Source organism: Pygoscelis adeliae, unplaced genomic scaffold (genome assembly GCF_000699105.1).
Source record: "Pygoscelis adeliae isolate BGI_AS28 unplaced genomic scaffold, ASM69910v1 Scaffold94, whole genome shotgun sequence".
NCBI lineage: Eukaryota > Metazoa > Chordata > Aves > Sphenisciformes > Spheniscidae > Pygoscelis > Pygoscelis adeliae.
Window position 1 is genome coordinate 1174893 of NW_008824547.1, and position 19540 is coordinate 1194432.

The 19540-nt window shown below is 44.1% G+C and overlaps 3 protein-coding genes across 3 annotated transcripts in view; all 3 read right to left on the minus strand.

Moving 5' to 3' along the window:
* The window catches only part of ITIH4 (inter-alpha-trypsin inhibitor heavy chain family, member 4), a 20413-nt gene extending 17795 nt beyond the window's left edge, over positions 1-2618 (minus strand). The window contains 2 exon segments of the mRNA XM_009321854.1: positions 4-123; positions 2544-2618. Of these exon segments, the coding sequence (XP_009320129.1) occupies positions 4-123; positions 2544-2618 (195 nt within the window).
* A 4692-nt stretch (positions 2619-7310) lies between these two features.
* On the minus strand, positions 7311-11654 carry MUSTN1 (musculoskeletal, embryonic nuclear protein 1). Its single transcript, XM_009321808.1, has 3 exons — positions 11562-11654; positions 8561-8681; positions 7311-7773 (listed from the first exon to the last, which is right to left on the minus strand). The coding sequence occupies exons 1-3, from the start codon at positions 11568-11570 to the stop codon at positions 7667-7669; spliced, it is 237 nt and encodes a 78-aa protein (XP_009320083.1). The 5' UTR covers positions 11571-11654; the 3' UTR covers positions 7311-7666.
* Positions 11655-18866: 7212 nt separating this feature from the next.
* TMEM110 (transmembrane protein 110) overlaps positions 18867-19540 on the minus strand; it is a 15581-nt gene continuing 14907 nt past the window's right edge. Inside the window, exon 7 of the mRNA XM_009321855.1 lies at positions 18867-19508. Coding sequence (XP_009320130.1) covers positions 19392-19508 — 117 coding nt within the window. The 3' untranslated portion in view covers positions 18867-19391. The remainder of the gene's footprint in view (positions 19509-19540) is intronic.

Genomic DNA, 19540 nt, shown 5'->3' on the forward strand with positions numbered 1-19540 from the left:
CACTTCAAAGGTCGCCTCTCTGGACTCATTAGCTCGGTTGAGAATTTTGCTGGTGATGATGGTGTGAGCAAATCGCGATGTGACCTTGCAGTCCACGTGAAGGCTGTAGATTTCAATAGCATGCTGGAAAAAAAATAAACAGGCTGAAACAGAAACACTCAGTGTTTGCTCTTGAGCAGTCCTTACCTGGGTGATGTTATCAGAAAGGTTCTATGAGCAACGAACTGTTAGAGGATCTGGATGGGATCAGGGAGGGCTTTGTGACCACACGCTCTGCACAGAGCAACCACCTGCGTGTGCCTTATTCACATCTCTGCAGCCACGGCCACAGCCCCACGCAAAATCTGCAGCTACATCTGCGTGTTGTCATTCCACAGAAGGCTTCTGTTGAGCCTTTTCCTGTGGTCTTCTCTCCTCGGGTTATTCTGAAGCAGCTGCTGTGTCACCCCAATACATCGCCTAAGATTAACCTCAGAAAAATCAAGATGCCTCTTTAAGCGCTCGACCATGGAAAGAGACCTGCTAGCTTTTTGCGCGACTATTTATTTGCTCTCCTGGGTGTTGGCTTTGCTGCATGTTTTTCAGTTCGGTGCCTTGTGTCACATAGGATGTTTAGCAGGTTTGAAACCCCCTGTGGGCTTCCAACCCCTTGCTGGTTGCACACGCAGTGATGCCCTTTGGGCGCTTGTGTTTCTCCTCGCCTGGTGCTTCCAGGGCCCCCAGCGCTCGAGGGAGGAAGGCACCGTCCTGGCGCTGCCCGGGAACACCCCACAGGGTGGCCGGACTGGGAATTGCCTGGAGCACCTGCCTCTGTAAACACCCTCCCTTTTGCATTTGGGATGTCTGTTTTAAAGGCCCTACCTGCGTTTCAGCAGTGACACTAAGAAGGGTTGATCTGGACATCACCAGCCTTACAATAGTCCAATAGTTTATTAAAATAAAAAAAGCTCAGCATCAAAGCAGATCATCGCACTTCTATTTTTACTTTTCCAGCCTCACAAATCTTTTGCATGGCTAATTGATCTTTACAGGAGATGAATTATCAAAATAACTACTTTGCTCACCAATTAATAGCATCCACTGGCCTCTTCTTAGTTAGGGCACTGGCCAAAATTTAAAAGTTTAACCAAGCTAAACATGGCCGTTCAATACAGAGCTGCGACCACGGCTTTGTTTTCTTTTTTCATTATACGTTGCCAGAGCGTGCTCCATCTCCTGATGCCTACTGACAATCTAGGACAGTGGGATAAAACCCAAAAATATTCATCGAGAGAACAATTCCCTGATCCTGGCAGACTGGGTGCCTCTCCCTGCCCACGCCTCCCTGCTGCCCACCCCCAGCTGGAGCCCTCCCTGCCCAGGCTGGGGTGCTCTCTCCCCGGAGTGTCTCTTTCCAAAGCCTTTCCAAATATCCCTGAGCACCTCTGCTCACGTTTGCTGCCCTGCCATGCTCAAACCTGCCCACGGCATGTTCAGAGGGGAGGTTTTGCCATGACTGAGAAGCCCCAAGCCCTGAGTTGTGGCTCATTGGGGCAGCACAGGCACGTGGTGGCCATCGCTGCCCATGGAGCATCCTTCTGGCACAGGAGGGGCTTGCCCCGTGCAAAACTTACCTTGTGCAAAATCCACCCCACCACTACGTGCCGAAGGGATGCTGTGGGGATGAGTGGACGGGGACCTGCATCCCCTGCACTTGCCCAGCCCCAGCAGCATTTCAGGCTGATGAGCACAAACGAGCATGGAGCAGGGTGCAGCGCGGTAAGGGGCATCGCTGTGCCCTTAGTGAAGGGGGCAGGAGAGGAACAGCCCCGAAAGCAGTGGGGAGCGGCCACAAGGCACCGCGGGCCCATACACCACATCCATGGCTTCTTGCAGAGCCCTCGGCCGCCCCTGCAGCAGCCACAAGGCCTGTCCCTGCCTCCCAGAAACCCGCCTGCATTTTGGTTGCATTTCACGCTTTTCTGAATAGGCACGATGGAAATAAAAGCCTTCCAACATAAGGCTTCCTCCGTTTCTCCAATATTGATATTTTTAAAATAAGGCCAGTTGCATGCACCCTGAGGTGATACAGGATACAAAACACAGTTTGCTCCTCCAGACGGTACAAATAACTGTCTGCTCCCCTCTTTTCTGTTCCATATAAGTTGTTAAACACCTGTCAGAAACCTCCCGGCACTGCAACGGTCTTCGTTTGGTCCTGCTGTAACAGCACTGTGTTACAGCACTGATCCAAACCTGATCCGGTGGCTGAGGGAGACCCACTGATCCCTCAAATTCGATATTTTACATCCCTGGGGAAGAGCATGGTCAGACACATCTGTAAATGCTCTCCTCCCACATTTATGCTATAACAGCCCAAACAAACAACCAAAAAGGCCTTAAAAGGACCCAAAGCTCTGAAATCATGACACAATACACCCGAGGCTCCACAGGTGGTGGTTACCAGAGGAGTTACCTGCATTACCTGGCCAGCTACCGCCATACCACCGGATCACCAAATGAGCAAACAAGATATTGTTAACAAAAAAAAATAGAGCAAATACCTTTTGAGCAATAGTTTCTGCTAAAACTACGAGTGAGGAAAAGACCATCAATGTGAGCAACATTCTCTCTTCCATTTTGGAAATACCAGATTTTCAAATGAAAACTCGGTTTATCTTAATCAGTTAATGAGTAACTTGTACTTGGGGATATTATGTAGACTTTGAAGAGACCCAGAAACTTAATATTTACATGTTAAACACAGGTAAAACTTGGACTTGGTTAACGTTTATTCTTCCAACGGATCTTTGCTGTTAAACATTAGAATTTTAATGTTTCATAACGCATAAGATTAAGAAATCCTCATGTTTTCTTTTTAAACTTAGATCTCGCTGTTGCACGTGAAATCCCACAGGCAGATGAACTGGTCTGTGCAACAAGCTGCATTTGTGGATGCGTGAATCTCTACCATATCCAACAGCAGTTATTTGGAAAGGCACATCCTTAACGTTATCTCAAGCACTTCATAGATTTGAAGATTGCCAAGACATGCAACATTCACGTGAGATTTTACAGCTGGTGACTTCTTCAAAGTTTGTGCCTCCCTGCCCAACTGGACCATGAGAGGTACGGAGTGGCCCTCTTGAAACATCCCTTTTTGCTTCCTCTGACAAGCCATAATCCTTGTTTGTCAAATAGCAAAGTCAGTTGTGGCTCGTCTTCAGCTAAAGAGTAAAAACAAAGTAATCAGACCTTGCCTGGACTCCCTAGGGAGAGAGGCGCTGAGTCAGTGCCTGTACGTACACGTATGTAAGTGTACAAAGAAGACAAACCACCCAAAACCGAGCGCAACAACAGCCGTGCACGGGAGCACATCTGGCCCTGTCCGGCCCTAACACAGCTGTGATGTATCCAGCTGGGGATTCTGCAAAGTTGCCTTTAACGTGTGCAGTCAGCGGGGCTGTTTGCACAAAAGATTAGTGCTGGGAGAGCTCTGCGCCTGCATTTATCTGGAAACTGAGCGGGATGACTCTTTTCACCTCCTATTTTATAATAAAATCTTCATCCAACGGGGTCTTCGACCAGTTCCTGTGAAGTTTTTATTGGTCAAGGGTTGGCCTGTAGCCCTGGAAAAAATAAGTTATCTTAAAAGTCCAATTTTATACACAAATAATTATAGACAGTGTTATGCTAACATAATTCCTCAAATACATGCTCACTCATGTGGTGTTTAGGTAGTCTCCTAGCGCAAGACAGCTCGCCTGACTATTTAAAAGATATTTCTCCATCCGAGTAGCTGCAATGTTTGCCTCTTCTACAAAGCATTTTAAACACATTGTGGGGAAATAATTTGGTTTTTTAGGCAGTGGAGTAAACACACCATGGGCAGAACCCATTTCAAAAGTTCATCTCCTCAGCTCTACAGGTGGGGAAATCAAGGTGAGAAATGGGGTTCAGGGAGCAAACTGTCACGAGCCATTCCTACGCCACATGTCCAGGGCTTGCTTGTTTTATTGGAAAGCTTTCAGCAGGCTTCATTTGTTCATTCATTCCCCGTGCCAGGAAATAAAATGTTTGAAATCTTGACAATAGAAACAGGCCAGGAAAAATAACGTCCCCCGGGGCTGTAGTTCAGAGGATCTCTTAGGCATATGCAGCTGCTGGATCAGCCCCCGGTTCCTGCACGTATTTATACGAACACACATATACAGTTAACGTGCAACCAGCCAGCGCTGTGGAGAGACGCAATCCAGACAGACGCCCTCTTCCCTCAGCCCTGAGCAGATGAAGGCTGAATCCCGCCCTCCCACCATGATCTCCCTGCCCGTCGCCCTGCGCGGGCAGCTCCAGGGTAGCAGACAGCCCTTTCTCAACTAAACCTCCAGTCTGTCCACACACACACACGCTTTTTTGTGTTGCTTTTTGACAGCGTTTTTCCCCTTATAACTCCATGGTAGGTGATGCCATTAATTGTCCTAAATTAACACAAAGATCCTGTGGAAATACATGCATCTGTGTGTGCTTCATTGCTATTTTAAAGGCAAAGCGTCCAGGTGGAGAACACGCCTCCAGTGGCCTTGGATTTGCGAGGAGACGCTAATGCAGGGCTCAGTAATTTATTACTTTGACAGACATTTACAAGTTCACCATAAAGAGTCTGTTGAGCACAGCCTGGTCTTACAAGGCTTGTGCTTTAAGTAACTTTTTTAAAAAATAAACTTCACTTCTTCGAGACAGACTCTTTATGCTACTTGCAAATACTGTATTGTTTATAGCAGGACATGTAAACACGTATATTTTAACAGAGAAAAATTAAAACTGCTATACATTTTATTAACTTCTACAACTCGTGTAATGCTTTAATCCTCAAAATACACAGGATTATACCACTTGGTGGCCTAAGATCCCCAAAAGCCAAAGCTTTAGCTCTAATTAAGCGGATCTGTCACCGGTTTTCTAATACCCACATGTAAAAATCACACGGACGTTAAAGAGCTGCTTTAACTGCACAGATTTAGGCTGCATGGCCGGCTCTGCCCTGCTCCCGGGTGCACGGAGCCGGCCAGCACCCAGGGAAGCTGTGGAATCCCTCCCGCATCCCTTTGTGGCTCGCTGGAGCAGCTACAGGAAGATCTCGTGCTCAGGCTCGTCCCCAGGCTCGAGCACCTTGCCCTGCTTCTGTACAAGCCGCCGCCAGCCGTCCCCGCTGGTGTCCAGCGCCCGTTGCTGCTGGTGCACTGGGCACTGGTCCGGCAGCACCCAGTGCTTCTTACTCCAAGGAACGAACGTGCTGTGAAACGACTTCAGATCACCCTGGAGGAAGGGCCTAAATCCACCATCACAACAGGAGACACTTTTGAGTGCAAAATGACCTAAAAACCTCAAACCCCGGGGCTTTGTTCAGACACTTCTCTGTCACTAGTTCTCATTATGAAAATGAGGGAAAAAAGGAAGAAAACACATTTTCCACGCATGGACTTATTAGATTCACAAGGATGAAGAAAAAGATGACAAAAAATTCTCCAGGCAGCTTTACATTTGTTCCTCTCGCCTACAAGTTTCTCCTGTCCTGCAGCAGCCGGCGGTAACTTCTCCAGCACAGCAGCAAGGCTGGGGACAGGGGAGGATTCCTGCAATTCATACAGGAGAGCAGAGACCTTGCTGTCACAAATGGGGAGCGACTTTGTCCCAGGGATACACTTTTACCTCCAATGGGTATTTTTTTAGACGAGGTCCATCTTAAAAGAGAGAAAAGGAAAAAAAGATCCCTGGTGTTGAGCACTTACTGTCACACTGGGAAGCATCACAAATAATTGAACCCGAGGACAGCCTGGAAATAAAGCTGTTAGCAAAATCCCAAGTTTCTGGTAGATAACTTAGTTTCCCTGCCGCATCCGTGCTGCAAGTCTGTGGGACACAGAGGTTTTGGTGCTTTGCTAAATCAGCACCAGCATACCCGAAGCCGGGTCTGAAATACAGCACCCCCCTCTCCTGCTACCCAGGCTAGCAAATTCACGATATTCAGTCACTTGCACCGTACAAAAGAAAGCAGTAACACCATTTTGCCCCACGTGTCCCTCTCCATTTTTCTAATTAATAAACAACCTCCTGCCAACTTCTCATCACACATTAAGGGGGGTTTGTTAAACCTGTTGCAGGGACGGCTCCAGTGTTACCAGGGTGGGAACTTTTTTCCACTGTGTTTTGTTCTTACCTTCGAAGCTCTGGAAGGAGTCCTTCTCAGAGGAAAAGTCTGCGCAGAGTTACCTGTGAGGAGCCCGGGCCCCATGGAGAAACGGCGTCCGGCAGAGAGAGGAGACAGTGTCTTGGCTGCAAATAACAGTCTCCGAAAGTGAAAAAAATGGGGCAGGGCCACACACCAGCGATATCTTTACTTTTTTAAGGAAACCTCCCCCTTAAACTCAAAGGATTTGCTGCTGTCTTACACACGCCCCGCTCCGCAGCCTCTCTGGGAGCATCATGGATGTCGGCACGTTTTATCCATTAAGTGTTCGGGACACAAAAGACAAAGATGATATCCTTCACAGTGCACAGAGACCTTCGATACCACTTTCACCTCTTAATCAGGTCTAGCCTATGCAAAATTAAAGTAATTCTTTAAATAAAGGTGGCACCTACCTTTCCGTCCCCGGACATGCTGCCAGGGACTCGGGGTCTGTGAAAAGCATGGCAGGTGCCAACAAAGCAGAGGATTAGCTGTGTTTCAGCGCAAAGATCCAACTGAGGGGAAATACTCCAGTTTATGCCTTGGGGGAAAACAGGTTTGATGTTTAATGCAGCAAATCAAGATGCAAACAGAGTTGCAACAAACCAGCCTCCACTCAGAGTGGGTTTGCTGTTGCACAGAGACGCTCAGCAGGTCGTTCGGCTCCTCAGTCAGGCGGGACATGGCACCTGTGCTGCTGGCCTGTCACCCCACTTCTCACTTGATCCAACGGGACATGAGGAAAAAGCCACTGGGGAACAGGCTGGAAGCCCTCCCTCGGCGCGGGGGCACACCGACAGCTCGGCATCTTGCCTCCCGGCAGAGCCGCTCGTGGGGAAACCATAATGCCTCACATTATGGCATTATGGCACAACCCTGGGGGCTGTGAGGGAGTTGTGGGGGGACATATGAGGGAAAGGCCATGAGGGGGGGCCGCCACCCGTGGCACACACCAGCCCTGAGGGGCCTCGCTGCGGCACCGCTGCAGTCAGCACAGATTTGGGTGAAGTCTCCAGGTTTCTGTGACGCCCCTTTGACCAGCTCCTCCTCAGCTCCCTCCTGGCGAGGGCACAGCGTGAAGAAATTGCACTGATGCTAAAACTGTGTCATGTGGATGTTTATTCTTTGCGTTTGACAGACTAGATCACAGCTTGTAACGCTGAAGTGTCCACAGAATTAATCTAAGCCTAAACTGAAATTAGTCACCACGGTGTGCCAAGCTGTGTCCAACAACCTTTTTTTATTAAACCGTTATAGCAAACACCATTCAACATATAGAAAGCAAGCACATAATAAAAATCAACATGGAAGTTATACCCTTTGACATGAGTCTATTCTGTACTTAATGACTTACAGTAGAAATTAGCTACTTAGGTCTACAGTGACGCTAGTGTAAGGGGCAGAGATTTGGGAAGACATTACGACAATCATCTGGGTAAGACACACCCAGCTCCGCCGTCAGCCAAAGACGCTCTTGGCCGGCTCTTCTTTCGGTTTCTCAAAGACCGTTTCACCCCCTGTCCGATCCCGGCTGAATATGGAAGGTGCTGCAGAGCCCATTTGTTCTTGGAAAAGAAAACCAGAAGAGGCAATAAGTGAAGTAGCACACCAAATTCGGGGAGTAAAACTAGCGCTGCTGAAATACATATAGACACATTTATTTGATAAACATTTCATCCGCCCATCAACTTCCCAAACCTTAAAGCACAGCGCTCCCATCCCAAGCACAGGGCAGCTGACAGCAGCTGTAGGTGGTCACTGCCATTGCCTGGCCCCAAGTCCCTGCAGGTGCTTTAGAAACTTGGAAACTAGTGAGGTCCAGGCTGTTATGCTGAAAAGGGGTTAAAATTCATCATTTTTTCCTATACTCTCCCACTGGTGGTGGAAAAGCAGCACAAAACCAGAGCACCAGGGGTGTTCAGTGCAAGCAGCAACTCTCTTCTTGCTTACCTTCTGCCCAGTTTCTACTTCATCTCAAACACATCAAATTCATCCAGTTGGGAGGCCAGAAATCCCCTAATCTATGACCGAGCCTCCAACCTTCAACTTGGGCAGTCATTGACATTGACTATGGGCCCAGGGCTTGGTTTGAACCCTGGTTCAGAAGGCAAAGTCAGGGCTCTCCCTCCCGCTTTGTCCAGACAGGGAGAACAACCGCTCCAAGCAGAGCCCTGTTAGCACCTCCTGGTGCCATCAAGATGATGGATGCGAAGTCCCTGCACAGCCAGGCCAGGGTGGGCGAGCACACCGCTGGCTGCTGTTTCAGAGGTGCACCCTTTCACTCAAAAAGAGCAATTAAGTCGATGTTTTACTTTGGAAGACTGCTTAGTCGTTTCCATCAAGGAGACTTACCACACTGCTTCATCACTTGGTAGGTTTTGGATTTAATTTCCTGGTTTTTGGAAAGGTTTCCTCTGGCTCCTTTGAGGTCTTCTTCTTTCACTGGGGGACGCTTCTTTTTCACAGGGGCTGGCTAAGAAACAGATGTATTACCCATGCATCAGTATTTCATGTTTAGAAGCACAGGGAACGAAGCTGCCTTAACATACAGAGGTTGCTACTACAATATTCCACCTATTTCAATTCTGAGACTGCACACTCAGCTACTCCAGATATTTGCACAACCATGATTTCACTGCCCTTCCCAAAATCTGTTGCCACTATTACTGTTCTGTTCTGAAATTGTCTTCTGATTGTACAGCCTTTGAAAGAGACAGTGGATTGCTTAATTTTTATTTATTTATTTTTTTAAATTTACTTTTAAATGTTCTCTGTCCAGCCCTGCCTGACCCTTTCTGCAAGTAGAGACTGGTAATTCAAGAATCTGTCTGATGTTAGGGAAGGAAAAAAAACTTCATTGCTAAATTGTGCTTGTGCTTCAATCTACTCACTGCTTCCTTAGGAAATCGGTCAGAGAGACTCTGAAATCTGGCTCGATTTAGTTGGAATAAACTTAACACTTGATCCATAGTTATTGATCTTAAATTTAGGGGACAAAAGTATCTGAGCACTCAACAGGATTGTCTACGTGTGTGTACTGAACACACCTGAAACACTGGACTCAGAACCCAAAGAAGGAGAAGGAAAGCTAATATAGATACAGATGCATCATCAAGTGGCGCACTGGAACGTCCAAGTACTAATCTGTTTACAGTTTATCTTGCTAGAAGAAAATCAGAATTACATGGGATCGTATCAGCCTATCCCTACCTTTAAATCAGCACTTCAAAGTCAGACACAACATCAATCAGCAGCAGTCAGCACCATTAACATTCCCTCTTCAGTTTACTATTTCAAGGACTGACTACCAAGGTCCCACGAGGCAGACCCCGTGGCAGGGTGCAGGGGCACAGGAGATGCGATTAAAAAGAATAAAAGACCCCCACACTCCAACTTTAACAGATTTGCATGCTGAACCAGCAATGAGAAACTTCTCTGACCATCGCTACAATACTTTGGGCTTCCAATATTTGGGTTTTGGCAGCAGTGGGGCCCACTTGTACACTTGTAGGCCACTGCCTGTACAGCTAAAAACAGTTCTGGAGGGAAACAAATCCCTCAAGGCCTGCGAATGGCCAGAGCAGCGAGTCCCAGGGAGCTTGCAGAGACAGCGTGTGCATGCCTGGCTCTGGGCAGGGGCGGGCTGGCTGCACTGGAGCCTTCGGCATGTTTCCTGCTGGCAGTAAATTCCTAGGAACACTCAGAATAGCTCGCTGTCAATCCTATTCGCATGTGTTGTGGGAAACAAAACATTCACAAGATCTCTGGGGAAAACAGTCTACAAGTAGCCAAAGCAGGCAACAAGAAAGGGTGGTAGCAAACCCTTCAAAATTCACAACAGCTTTTGTTCGGTTAGCTGGGTAATCAAACAATCCTACAGCCAGGGTTTCATTTGTCCATCTGTAATGAAAATTGGCGTGTTATGGGAACAGTCCCCCGTGCCCACGGCATGGTCCACAGGCAACCAATACAGACCTGTGTTGGCTCCAACACAGAAAGGGAAAAAAACCCTTGTTTTGTTAACAGGAATACAAAACCTGCTAAGGTCCTTCACCCATTAACGGCAAGAGACAATAACTGGGAGGCTTCTTTCCACCGGGACTAAGGGACTTCTTGGGGGTGGGGTAAGGAAAGGAGGCACTTGAGATGCACCGAGACACAGCCAGGCTGAGCAGACCTGTTGAATTTCACCCACTTATTTTAAAATAAAACCTCTCCTGCTTTGATTACAGGTGGATTTTCCAGCAGGACAGCTGCTGTGGATCAGCTGCCCTCCAGCTAAAAAGCAAAAATGCTGCACAGAAAGTTTACTATGAGCCACAGAGGTGAGCCTGGACCTGCCAGCACCAGTAGCTGCCAGTATCACGGCCGCACACTGTTAATTGCTCCCGACGCAAGTGCATTTGTAAGCAGGGTTTGCCAGGAGCCAGCTGGCACAGCAGCGCAGCCTGTGCTTTATCTCCTGTCACAAGTCAAACCGTGTTGGTTTACAAGACATATGACTGTTTTTTTTAAGTCTTTTTTTTTTTTTTTTTTGGAGTGAAGAAAATAAGCCAAACCGAGTCACTCTATGTGGTCAAAGGATTGTGTTCTTCTACCCTCCCTATGTTCTTAATCTCCATCCCACCCACCGTGTAAAACTCTCACTGGGAGAACTCTGCCAGGCACATGTCGCTTGTGTTGAAAACAAAACACTTATGTGAAAAACAACATTTCTGAGCTAATTTTAAGATTGCCTTGAAACACTGATTATTGGGGAACACAGTAAAGACAAACCATTAGTTACAAAATGAACATAAAGGTGTGTAATACAAAACTTCAGTCTCAAGTATCGTATCCTAAGTTATAATTTTCAGTCATGCTCTCTCTTTTCCTGCATGTTAATACATTAAGCTTTACACACAGCAGCACACTTCAGTACAGCCACGTCCTTTCAAAACCACTGCCAAAGTTTAAAATCATTGTCCGAGGAAGTATGTTGGAAAAGCAGAAATCACTCCTTCTGTAAAACATCCCAAACCAGAGCAGTGGAAGTGTTTTTTCCCTTCCTACAGAAATATTTATCGTAAAACAGAAAATTTAAAAACTAAATTAACCAAGTAGAGGGCAGCTGCTTTCCTTCTTCATCAAATAATCCCTCCTAACAACTTACTTGGTAAAATATATAAACCGAGCGTTTAAATACTTCAACATAATCAAACCAAACAGGTCACATCAAGCAGAAAAGCAGAATTCACTGGTTAACGAGAGGAACTTGCTAATAAGCTATTCCAAGCAACCCGTTTAGAACAGTAACACATCTGTCGGGCACGCTGCTCTAAGGAGAGCCGGCCTCGTACAGATCTCCCCGTACCTGTGACATAACTGCGGTGCTCGCTCGACCGTAACCCCTTCTCAGCTTTGTTTACATCCAGCCTGTGAGCTCTGTGAACGCCTGTTTTTTTCCTCGGCTTTTATAGAGCATCTAACATGAAGTCATTGGCTGGGTCATTTTCCCAAACCAGAACGCCGGATGATTCAGGTTGACAGGGGCTGCTGTTGTTGAAAGGTTTATTCTTAGCGATGGCTAGGCTTTGCGGTATTCACCGCGCCCTCTGCCTGGGGACGGATGGAGTTGGGGACTGACGAGAGCAGACAGCTGTGGCAGCGGGACCGTGGGGAAGCCCGATCCCCTACGAAACGACTTAGCAGGGAGTCCACCGGGGCTCTATTTATAACTTTAAAAGGCAAAACTTTGTTACAGACACAAAATTGACTCTGAATTCTCTTGGGGGGGGGCACGGGAACCAAACTGTGTGTGTGTGTCTTTCCCACTGTAACAAAACACACATTCTCTAAAGATTATATAAACTTAACATCCGAAGCATAACATTGTGCCCTAAATCTTTTGCACAGGGACCTTTAACAGAAGAGTATTTTGTGTGTTGTGGAGAGTTAAAATAGGATATGGTTTTACCCTTACAGTTCTATTGTTGAGCTCACTCTTACGCAACTGAGAGAGTAAAATCACTTTCCACTTACAGCGGCATTAGTCATTTTAATCATTTCGCCTGTCATCTGTATAGGAATAGCTTACTCAGACATGAATAAATTCAGTGTTCCCCACTGTACCTGCTGACAGTAGTAAAACCTTTTCCAGAACTTAAGATTTGTTCTCTAAACAATTTCTTAATTAAATAGGAAAAAAAAACCTCTATGCATGAATTCTAACTTTTATTACCAGGAGGGGGTTGGGTGGGGGGGTTGTTTCCCTTCTATTTTTATATTTTTTTTACATTAATTCTTTGCATCATGCAAAAAAATCAGCTTCTGTGACTACTCAACACCCACAAAGAACCGAGACTCCAGCCAGGTATGTTAATATGAGAAAGGCAGATGTGGCAGACCTCCAAACATCTTTTACTAGAAACATCGACTGTTGTAGCGATAGAAATCTGTCCTGGCCTCTTCTCAAGCTCTGCCTGTTTTGTTTAGGCTACAGAGAGAAGCACAGGAGGCAAAATAAAATCGGTATTTTTCATTATGGAAACGTTACGTCAATACCACAGCACTAGTGCCATACGATCAGGACTACGGGATTTGTCGGTTGTGAGCTATCCCCCAGGCCTCCGGGTGCCCATTTTGCCTTTAAGTTGAACTCTTTCCAGGCCTGAGAAGGAGCCTTCCTTTACGTGACTATTGGGGGAATTATTTGTAGGTTAAGAAGCAGTTTGGATGTTACGTACTTAGCCATTCCTTATGTTGAATTTCTATTTTAAACTCACGGCTTAGTAAACTAGAGGAAATGTTTCTGCAGAACAGCATTGCCTTTTAGTACGTTATCAAAGCAGAAGGAAAAAACATCAGCTTTAGGAAAAACAGCAATTTTTTTCTATTGTACAAAGCAACACCTCTCCTTCTCTACTAAGGTGTTTCTATACAGCCCTATAAGCATCACCATTCTGACGCTATCTATTACAACAGGAAAATAACATTCTGCATGTTTAAAGCAAATATTTAGAATTTGACACAACTATTTTTTTCCCTTCAGCTTTCAAAATGGCTTCATTTAACTGGTACTACATATTCCTCACTCAAAAGCAACAGTTATGCTTTCATGGCAATTTAATTTATACAAACAAAATCAAAACAGCTTCAGCTTGCATGCCATTCGGGTGTAGGAGATGAGGCACTTCAGAGGTAGGTAGCATATCCTGAAGTTTCTAAGACATCCCCCATAGCCTGGACAATTCTGTTCTCTTTGGTTATACATTTCCTAAACCAAGGCTGAACAACGCACACAACCATTTCCTCTTACAGATCATGGGCTAATTTTTCCTTACAAAAACCCAACCTAAATCCAGTTACTTACATTTCAGAGTAGAAACGTTCCTGTTCACCTGGTTGAGGTCCTGAGATCTGTTAAATGGGACATGAATGACAATGAAACAAGATGGGCTCATTTATTTAACAGTGGCTATTAAAAACACAAAAGTTAACCCTGTTTCATCTTTCACTGCAACATAAAGTATGGAAAACTCTTTTGCTGAGGAGCAGTTGCAGCTAAAATATGGCGATGACCATGGAGAATTTAGTGCATGTACACATGTCTGGCCACTGTGATCTCCAGGAGACGCAGATCTTACAGAAGATTTGACTTCTGCAGGAAACTGCTAACATCCCTCAGTGGACTGACAGGCTTGACAGGTTGAAGATTATTCTCTGAATTCCCTTTAAGGATGCAGTGGGTATGGGGCTGCTTGTGTGTAGTAGGTGGGAAGTAATGAAAGTAATGGGCAAACATTATAGAGGAGTTGCAGAGGTAGTAGTAGATCAATACTGTGCAGGTCCAGCCCAGCAGAACACACTAAACTGCTCCCACCAAGATAGGAAGGAGTGATAGCAACAGCAGCTCACCAAGAACAGGATTTCTGCTCTATTCTGGCATAAAGGTATCGACCTCTTGCCATTTGCAGCCTAAAAAAAAAAAAATCCATCACCTGCACATGGTCACGTTACAGCTTCACAGTGAGCCAGCTCTTGTCCTACATGGCCCTCCTCATTCCTCCAGCATTCTGGAAAATTGATGGTAGATACCTTGCCAAACCTCCAGGGCATCTGGAGAGTTAAAATGGCATCTGCCTGCCCAACAAAACAGAAAAAAAAAATCAAGCTAGGCTACACTCATTTTGTTGGGTATAGTAAGGGAAGTCCAAGCGCTTGCTGCAGACACTTTGGTAATCAAAGACGCTGCTTCCCTGGAGCTTAAGAGACAACTCTGCACCACATAGATAGCACATAGGAGTGACGTCTTCATCAGACAGAAAAGAACCAGCACTGCTTCCCCCTTCCCCTTTTGCATGGTTTTGGGAAGTAGCAGAGATTAGAGTAAGCAAGGAAGACATTGGTCATCTCCAGCGTGTTGCTCTCTGGAGATAGGGGACATCTCCAGATATTTGGTCGTGGAACTAGACATCCCCACGTGGCCCTTTTCTGTCTCCGAGGAGGTACCACTACACGAGTTCTGTGGTACAAGGCACTGCACAAGCAAACTTCGCAACAGGACCCTCAGACATCTTCCCTCGGCTTGCATTTCTACTACCCGCTGCAAACAAATCAGAAGGGGAACAGAAGATAAAACAGGTTAACGAGTTATTGAATTAGGTCATGCCTCTGCCAAGGGACAGGATATTTGGCGTAAACTCAGGAATTTCTAAGTGTACACATTCACGTTGCAAACGAGCAAAAGGTCTGGCTTTGCTTAAAAAGTCGAAAGCAGGCTGTGATAATTGGCTGTGTGATTAAAGCATTTTAACTACATCCTACACTCCAGAAGGCCTCAGGTCAATGTTCTGCAATCTCAGGAGTTCTCAGGGTGCACACTGAAGGTTTTATTTTCAGTATGAAAATACAGATGATTATTCACCATGCGGGCACACACAGAAGGTGAAAACCCTCCTCAGGGAACAGATCCGAGAGGAGCTTGCAAGGATTCTTACAGTCGTAAACAAAATTTGCTACTTAAGAATAGTGGTCCCTCCAACTGAAATGGAACTTGCTATTAAGGTAAATGAATATATTGAAATTAATACCAACATGAGTGCAAAAAATTAGATCTGCAGTTCTGAAGTTAAACTCCAGTAGCAAAACCTGCTTCCCAAAATGGCACATTATAAACACTGAAAGACGCACACTTTTAAACAGAACAAGTATAAGACAAGTGTACAAATCTGTAATAAGTCAAACTTTATTGTAAACCATTATACAATGTAATTACATCAGATACCCTTAAAAGTTTAAGGTAACACCACTGATTAAACAATATGGTCCAAACAGAGGGCAGCAGAATACAGCTGTTGGTTTTGCTCACATAGGCTATACTCTGAATTTACTTACAAACAAACCCAACATTCAGTTTGAGACGGATACCCACGCAAGACAAAAACACCTACAAAAGAGTCCCTTTTTTAAAGATACTGCAGTTTTACTTTGTAAAACCATAGTAGTCATTTTCAGTAATTGAACTGGAAACTTTACCTAAAAAAGTTTGCACGCCTATGCTGTAGATCTACTCTGACTTGATGTGGCTGAATTTATTCGCTTTCATTACTGGTTTCTCCTGTAAAAAGCACAGCAAAGTTGCAAACATGGGTTAGTCAAGCACAGTGGCAGAAATTCCTTGTGACGCTCAGCTCTCAGCAGAGCGTGAGAGCCCAGGCCTCCCCCCCAGGCACGGCTGGAATCGGAGCAGACACCTGCCGGAGGGGATCACCTTGCATTGCTCTAATTTGCAACTCAATTTCTGAGTTTTCCCTGAAGAAAAGCTATAGTACATTTTAGTTAGCAACATTAACATACAGCTTTTACCTACTTAAAATAAGACAAGGGGACCTGAACATATTAAAGCCAGAACTTGAAAACCATGTATTAGACAACACCAGCGTTTGAAGTTTATGCAGATGTGTCACAGGTCGGATACTAGAAACAGTTAATACATTTAGGTTGACCATCCGTGGTAAATTTGATCTCCACCAATACTTCTGTGTCTCTTTTCTAAGTTACAATCCCTTTCTCTTACTTTGGCATATACTACAGAGCTTATTTTCATTAAACAGAATCACATTTTTTTAAGCACAGCCTGAATTAAACCTTTGCTATGAGTTGTCCTGAAGTACATTTACCAGGAATAAATTTAGGGCGCCAATTTGAGGATAATGCAAACATCGTCATGTTGTAATATTATTACTGAATCAACTCTTTGTGAAAAATTTACTTCAGACTGTACTGCCAATACATTTCAACAAACAGTAAGACATAGTGAAGCACTAGGCACATACTTCCTTCTCACACATACAAGCTCTTCACCAAGAGTACCTGTCCTACTTGTACCTACTGCAAGAATTCCATTTTTTATCTTACAAAGAGGAAAACTGCCAATTTTATATTTTCCATCTCTTTCACATGATAACAAAGAAAGAATAGAAAAAAACCCCGGTTTTTGTTATGTGGCTGAGGTTGTGAATAAAATTTTTATCTTAGTAGAGAAAGTTAGAGCTGTTTTTTCCCCTCTGAAGATATGTTCCTCCTGTTACTACTGTGGTATTTAAAATACTTCTGTCTCTTTGGCTCATAGTGCTTTACTACATCATCTTGCTAGGCATATCAAAAATCTCAAACCAAGTGACATTTAAACACTTAAGACATGAAAAATTAGGCATTCGTATACCTCTGCTATAACCACCTTCAAGAAACTGCTCCATAGTGCTTTACACTGTTTTGTACTTGGTCAGTAAGTTTGAGGTCTGCTCAAAACAAATATTTTTACATGATTAAGGCCATAATTTTATACTGACACTTCACAGACTAAACATGAGACTAGAAATAGAAATAATTTTGATAATTTACGTAACTGGAGAAGAGGAGGGAGAAGGAAGATAAAATGAAAGCTCGTACAGTTAAATTTGTGTGCGCTGCTCAGTTATCTCTGGTGGTTGACGAGGACAGCGATGGCTGTGCAGTGGTATGTAGCACATGTTGAATAGCTTTATTTCACTATCTGAAATAGAACAAATCCTATGCTAAAAAAAATAAATGCTGACATTTGCGACAAGAGCCAGTCCTAGCTCTTAAATCCCTTTGGAAAAAAGAGAGCTGTATGAGACTATTCTGTTTATGAAAATGAATTCCTTGAAGTACTGTGCTTTTGGAGATAGGCACCCGCCCAGTGGTAAATAGTCAAGAGAAGATGCAAGTCACACAATAATGAAAAAAACCAAAAAATCTAAAACAGAGGCAACACTGATTAGGGACATTTCCCCATCCCCCCACACCCCCCATTTCAGAATAACTCAGTTAAGCTTCCATTGTCATTAGTTTCTAGATTTAGTCTAAAAGAAACACTAGTACTTAAACTTATTGCAGTTATTACATTTCAGTGCACAGTAACAGAGGTCAGCAGCTCAACTAAACTCGCAAACATTAGGTTTGGTAAAATGTCCCTTCTAGCTGGCTGGACACGCTGAGGTGTACCTGAAGTCTCAGAACATTGTGTTCACCTCGGCAGCCAAGCAGTGAAAAGGAATGCTGGAATAGTGAAAATAAGTACGGGAGCGCACAGTTCAGTATTTACTAAGGCCCAAGAACCCCATTTAAGTGGTCTGGGTAATAAATCACATTAAGACCTACTAAATCTATAAAAAAATGTAAAAAATCTTAAAAAGTTCTGAGCAGTTTTCCAGTGAAACTGTTTGGTTTAAGGCTTGGAACATTTCTGATGTCCAGATACTACAACAGATTTGCAATTAAGGTCTGTTGTCACCTCTTTGACACATCGCCTTGTCCTGCACAAGGTTTAACTAAGCAAGGAAAGCTGTCGGAAACAATCATTTAGAAAAAACGCAAAGCAAAAGGATGCCACTGAAAACATGCCTGCTAGGTTTCAGATCAGCACGCGTTGTCAATTATCAGAAGACAAGACACTGAAAAATCACAAAAATTCTGCAGTAACAACTGTATTATACCTCTTGTTTGTTTGGGTTTTTTTAAATACTAAAGGATAACCAGACTTTATGGAAATTAAACAGGAGAAATCTTTTTTTTTTTTTTAAAGCACATTACATAGAAGATTGGTTTTCCAACAAAAAACAGGGGGCAGAATTATTTGCTATATTGTAGCACAACTGCTTCCATCAGACCACAGTCCCGTACCACAGGCCCTATATAAGGAAAAGTATAAGAAATGTTCCATCTCTTTTGGGTTATTTGAGAGGTATGCACAAGAGACTTGCAGAAACAGAAATAGAGTCATCCATAGATACTCATTTCACAAATAACCTATCACAACAGATTTTTGTTATACACTAAAGTGCACGTTTGTCAAATATGCAAACACCACCTCCTATTAAAAATGGTATTTTCAAATTACGTGGTCAAAAGCACACTTAGGACTGCATTTTTAGTGATATTTGGTGACTTCAGCAGTGACAGAGAGCTCTTCCCTTTGCAATCCCTTTGTCTTAAACCAGGACACAAGGATAAATAAGATTTTCACCACAAATCTTTTGACCTGTTCTGCACAAAAAAAAGGGAACTGCACCCTTTTCTCTGACAAAGAGAATCTTTAAATACAACTGTATGAAAATATAACTTAAATATAAAATAGTCAAATAGATTCGAGGAGACTTGGAAAAAAATCTTTGTTCCACCTATTAGTTCCATAGGTACCTGGTAGCAAGTAAACATTTGTACTTAAAAAAATAACGTTAAGTTACAGTTTGTAACCATAAACTATTCTGCTCTAGGAATTATGCCGCAAAAGCCAGTTTTAGTCATAGAACACACTCCTTTAGCTTAGTTGATTCTGATGCCTTTTTGAGAACAGCTTAAACTGTATCATCAGTAACCGTAAGTGGAAGATTGCTGTATCTGTTTTCTATGATCTTCTCTGAAACGTCAGATACGAATCCCCTTAGCGACTAGTCCTTAACAACACTGTTTTTCACACGTGATGAAAAGACATTCTTGCATAATTGGTCAGTGTGTCTGTAGTGCAACTGAACTGGAAGTCTTCCAACCATCTGCATTCTGTTGGTAGACCTTGCTTTTAAGTCAGTTTGTATGAAAAGGGAGATGCAATTGCAACATTAAAACCCATTGACTGAAGTTTTTGCCATGAAACCTGCAAATACACAGGTCAGGGAATGTGTCATACAGGCAGACCAAAACGATGCTTCTTTTTCTTAATGGGCTTTAAGTTGGTCAGTCTACGCAGGTCCTCTTCAGCATCCGATTCCTCCATCTCATCATCTGCTGAAATAAGGATCTAAAAACAAAGTACAGCTTCTGAGTAACATG